Raw genomic sequence first — 5784 nt, forward strand, 5'->3', positions numbered from 1 at the left:
ATAGTCAGGAAGGATCAAGTCAGTAGCAAGGACTTTTTTTTTTTTTTGGCCAAAAAAAACTTGCAGAGGTTCAAGGTACTTTGTAGCTCTTACCTCTAAATGGTGATTGTTGGATTGCTTGAGTTGGCTTCTTCCCGATCCGTTGGATTTAGGTCTAGTGTTTGCTTCCTAATGGAGATCCCCTGGATCCCCCCTTTCCTATTTGAGGTGGATCTCTTTCCTTTTACACCCACTGACTCCATTAGGAGGCGATTCTTGCTTCTACGGGATCCCTCCTAATCCCAAAATTCTTGGGAATGGGGTCTAGACTCCCTTCCTCCACATGCCACGTGTGCCTAGGCCATTGGTCTGTACAATGCCCGTTGGGTCCACTCTCCATGGTTCGAGCTTGCCGAGCTTCCTAGGCTCCTAGCTATAAGTCATACTCTATCAGGTTGCAAAACCAACCATCCCCTTTTAGAGTTCGGAACACCTTGCCCCCGGGGGAGTACTATTTGCTTCTCTGAGGTTTTTCCACCATACATTTTGTGTGGAATCTATATAGGCACCACTAGAGGTAATAACTGCACTTTTATCCCGGTGGTTAGTTACTTCTCCACTATCGCATCTTCTTGCACCCATAGGAAGCTGCTGCTGCTAATACGAGGCCAGGAGAGAAGACCAGTTGCTGGGTTTATTTTTGTTCAAAACCAACCATCCCATTTCAATTCTGACAAAATAATAAATAAAGAAATTAAATCTTTAATAAAAATTGTATCAACAGTGCACACGTATATATGATGTTAGACATCAAGTAATTAGCATTATTCACTTGTGGACTATGGCAGAACCTTCTGTTCTTGGCAATACAACAGGGGTTTCAGCCTGGTTGCATCCCAAGAATTTAGCATGTTACCGTTTCTATAGTTTGCTTCTCTTAATGTATTATGTTTCCTCAGAAACAAAAACAACCAACAGAACATGCCATTTCATGTCCCCTGTCTATAAAATAGCGCAGCAGCGGCCCAGGCATTATTTTACCACGGAACAAAATGAAGCCATAGAGACTTCTAATAAGTTTGGACATTCCACCAAAAGACAGAAAGAAAAGGATAAGTTTTCACTGAGGGTCAAAAGAATACAAGACACTCGAACATCCACATCCCAATGGGCGTTCCAATCTACATACACAAAACTTCATCATTAAGTTCAGCAACAGCAACCTGCCTATTACCACCAAGTCGTAAGTAGTATTGATACAATCGATTTACTATATAGCAGGAAAATGTCCAACAGAGATGCTCTTTTGGGTATTATTGGATTTATCTTGAACATAACAAGCAAAAACAAAGTGTATCACCAACCACTTGATGGTGGATCCGGCAACAAGGTCTTATAGAGATGCTCTTTCACGCATCTTTAACGTCATAATCTTACCCAATGTGCAATATACATGTATGAACATGTAAATATACTAAAAAAAAACCTTGGTTGAGGATTTATAACCCTAGACAGGTATACTTTTACTCCACCCATCATGCAGGAAAACTTTCTCCAAGATCTACAGTTTTGCATATTTCTTGTATTGCTCCCCAACATCTTTTAAGTGCTCTGGCACAGGCATGTTGGATAGGAGTGTGAGCCTCGATGATGATATTAGGGTTTTGCCCCCAGAGTTTGAAGAATCAATCTTCCAAAGTTGCACCTCCCACACCTTTAATTAAAACATCATAATGTCAATTTTCATACAGTGGAAAGAGGGGAAATGCACAAATCAATAAAGCAGTATCAGAATCACATCTGTATAGATGTGTTTAACGCTTGACACCTCCATGATTGCTTGCCTTATTCTCAAAAGTGTCTTTTTTTAATTTTTTTTAAGATGGGAGAGCAAAATGGATTTTACAATTCAAAAGTAATGTCTCATTATAACATTATAAAAAGGTGCCCTTGTCATGTGCAAAGTCCAAGTATACATGTGACATACTCTCATTTGGGGGGGGGGGGGGGGGAAATATAGGCAAAACAGTAAGAACAGATGTGTCAATAAGAAAATCCCATAATCAAATTTGCAATGAAGGCATGTATGCAAGAAATATTGACTGTTGTTACATATGCAGATGCTAAATCAAGAGTGGATATACTTATTATCCAAATTTTTATCTGATTTCACCGAAATTTTTTTTTGTATCTGATCAGTTTTTTATCATCAGAATCCAATTTAGTATTTGATAGATATTTTACTAACATCTATGATATTACAATTGGATCCAATAACACCTAAGTATGATTTTTAAACTACATAAATAAGTATTAGTAAAAACAACAAAATTAAGAACAGACCAGTCACATAACTACTTCAAACTTACAGAAATGATTCAAGTATAGAACACAAAATGTTTCAAAGATATAATTATTTAGAAGCTTAGATTTTAACAGGAGAAAAAACATTTTGGGTGATCATCCCAAAAAAGAATAAAATGCTCTATTACTTAATGGATATTGAAACTAAGCATATACATATCTAAATCAAATCTGGATTTTCGTTATCCCTCTACATCTGAAGCTGGCACTTGAATTTGTTCCCACATTTTAAGAAACCAAGCAGAAAGGTTTGAGAAATCACTTTCTAGATTCACACTCACCTTATTACAAGATCCAATAGGACACTCAAAATGATCAATGTAAATGGGAAAGAAAGAAGTTCCAACAGATACAGGAAATATGATAGAGAGCAAACGCTAACTAATGAAGACACGAGCAGTCCAAGAATCATAGAAATAGTTAATATACAGAGGGAGATTGGAGAAGGGAATTATATGGAGAAAATAACATCCATTTGGACAAAATGTTTGCTGATAACATGGAGGAGTCATGGCTCCTGCAGTTGCAGGGGAATCAAGTAAGAAATATGCTGCTGGTCCATTACCTCATTCCATGAGAGTGATATTAGACTCCCATCCTTATTTATAAGAATGTGACCTTGGGTACTTGTCAATGAAAACTGCTAGGGAGTTTACCTCATTTTGGAGTCTTGAAAAGATGCCTTCTTATTCTTTTAAGCAACACCAACTAAGAAGTTATAACCCAAGAAGGTCTCAACAGAAAAACAGAGGCAAACCTCCAGCTCGAGTCAAAGAGAACAAGAAAAGATGGAAGAATAAGAATTCACCACACCAGTCAAACACCTAGATGAAAAGTCCCAAATGCCAAATAATTGGGAAATAAGAAATGGTTATCCTAGTCAAAATTTTCCTTTACTTCTGTAATCAGGGCTTTAATGCTTGGATGGGAATCTATCTGCTTATACTACTAAGGACTGTTCAGAGATCAGTCCGAATAATCCTGATCTTATGAGTCTGGAGTCCAATCAAGGTAAATCCAGTTCGAGAGAATCTGAATGTCTCAGAGTGATCTGAAGCAGAATTCATTCTAAACCAGATTCTGAGTTTTTCAACTTTGTTATTGACTGATTAACCTACATCGAGAACAATCTCGGACCAGGGAGTGTCTTCGGCAAGTCAATAACTGGGATCTCATGCCCCACGACAAAATCCTAACTCAGAATGTGGTCATATCAACTCCCTACTCTTTGAATGCCTCTATCACGGCCAGCAAGAAGCAAGTTTCTGCTTGTATCGTCGAATTCTAAACCAACCCTATGTATTTCTCTGTGCCATTGGATGGGAAGAGCTGACATTTCATCTTTCCCCTTCTATCTTCCAGACAAAGCAGGATAACCCAATCTAGTCTTTGTGGGGTATCTCCTACTACGACATCTAGTGTTTTATGCTGCATCTGAAAACGGTTTCTCAAATATATTTTTTCCTCCCTTTTTCTGAATGAAAAGAATAGAGTTCATATTCAAAGTTGTAGCCCTAAAATTGCATTTCAAAATGGCCCAAACTGGCTTCAACTAAAAAGTGAACTGTTTTTGGTTACATTGGGTTTTAAAAACATAGACATGGTACGCACTCCATAGTATCCACACACCCCATACCCAGAAAAGGGAGGTAAAAGAAAAAAGTATAAATGGGTTCTATCCATAATTCCTAAATCCAAATCCAAAAGACGGAAGGATATGATGGATTATGGGAATATGGATGGCCAGAGAAGATGGATTTCCTGAACGAAAACCATACGCAGCTGGGCTATATGTACATATATGTTACATACAGACTTAAATTAGAATAATGATTTAGTTATAATGAAGGAAACAATTTAGTTACCTGAATAGTTTTGCCAACACTTACGGGTTTGGCTTCTGCAAGAACAAGGTCGCCAAGCTGAGCTGACTTCAGATGATTGATGCTGAGATGAATCCCCGCTATCCTCTGGAGGCCCGATGCCAGATGGCCTCCCATGCTTGCCAGCGCCTCTGCTATCAGTGCCGATACTCCTCCGTGTAACACCTTAAATGGCTTTGCTTCCATATTTATACATATAGAGAGCGACAATTCAATCATTGGAAACCCAAATCAGAGTTAAATAATCTATAATGAGTAAGGGATTAACGAAAAACCTAGACCATACAGGAAGAAGAGTAGATGTAGAATCAATTAGCCAAAATTTCAAGAGACAAATGGAAAGAGGAGCTCCAGACTTTTTACAAGTCTGTGATGTAGCAGCGTCTAACCTGACAACATTTGTGGGTGACTCTAAGTTTGCCGGCGACCTTCTGTGGAGACAGTTCTTCAATCTCAAACCCTATCAGTTCCAACGGGAAGTCAACGGCGGCACCCGTCAATTTCGGAGGCTCTGCCATTCTTGAATGATGGATGCCTGTCCAATATTTCTGGGATCTCTCTGTCCCTCAGTCCCCCTTCCTTTTCCTCTTCCGGTATGATGAGAACAGAAAGAAGATCGATGCGATGATCAGCAGAAGAGCTTCCGAACAGCAAAATCACTTTAATATCCTAATTGCTGATTTGCTGCCTGGGATTTGTAAATGAAATTAACGGCCGGGCCCGTCGTAATTACTCACGGAAGAGGAGGAATAAAAGTCGTATCCAAAAAAGCAAAAATGAGAAAGAAAATGGGACAAAATCTGTTCCATTAAGGGGATTCACATAGTCTCTAATTCCTTTCCCTGTAATTTTCTCTGAGCTCAATATTTTCCTTTTACTTCTCTCTTTTGACCCTAATTAAGTTGGTAAAAAATTTGGGTCCCTTATGTGGAACTGCTTACGTAAAATTTGTCCATTTTAGTCACAAGTATGGTGCCGGTGGATACCATATGATACTAGTCGATACGTATCCATATTTGACCCAGCTGATGCGATACATATCGATAAATTTCTCCATTGAATTACACTAAAATATATTAGCCAGAACGATACAATACTCCGATATGTCTCTTAAAATCATTTGACCAATACGATATTCAATAATGATATTTTAAACCTTGGTTACATGCATCTACACGGTACCATATAATTGGAAAGTTTACTCCCCATTTTCAATCACAGGTTGCAATCTTGCGGATTTGGTGGAGGGGAGAATTATTCTAGTTGAGAAAATAATTACATTTTTTAAAGTATCTCTAATGTGATTTTTTCTGTATCTCTTGAACATGATCAGGATCAATGAAAATCTTTAATCCCATTTGATGGATCGTCTTTTTACCAAACTGGCTTACAAAGAGTTTGACAAAAAATAAAACTCTATCCAGTTCGTCTCAATCTCAAGTTAAAATGTTTTTTTTTTTTTTTTTTTTTTTCTTTCTGGCGGTTGTTAAATGTAGGTATTCCGGTCAACGAGACTCTCTCGATGGACATCAACTCAACCTTATTGTGTGTGTGTTGT

General features: G+C 38.2%; 1 protein-coding gene across 1 annotated transcript; it reads right to left on the reverse strand.

Annotated features, from left to right (window-relative positions):
- Positions 1-1080: 1080 nt before the first annotated feature.
- Positions 1081-5025, reverse strand: LOC149008646 (1,4-dihydroxy-2-naphthoyl-CoA thioesterase 1-like). Its single transcript, XM_089166848.1, has 3 exons — positions 4616-5025; positions 4209-4400; positions 1081-1693 (listed from the first exon to the last, which is right to left on the reverse strand). Exons 1-3 carry the CDS (start codon positions 4742-4744, stop codon positions 1541-1543), a joined length of 474 nt encoding a protein of 157 aa, XP_089022974.1. The 5' UTR covers positions 4745-5025; the 3' UTR covers positions 1081-1540.
- Positions 5026-5784: the final 759 nt, after the last annotated feature.

This window comes from Hakea prostrata, chromosome 8 (genome assembly GCF_041222555.1).
Source record: "Hakea prostrata isolate BN-2017 chromosome 8, UWA_Hpros_2, whole genome shotgun sequence".
NCBI classification, from domain to species: Eukaryota; Viridiplantae; Streptophyta; class Magnoliopsida; order Proteales; family Proteaceae; genus Hakea; species Hakea prostrata.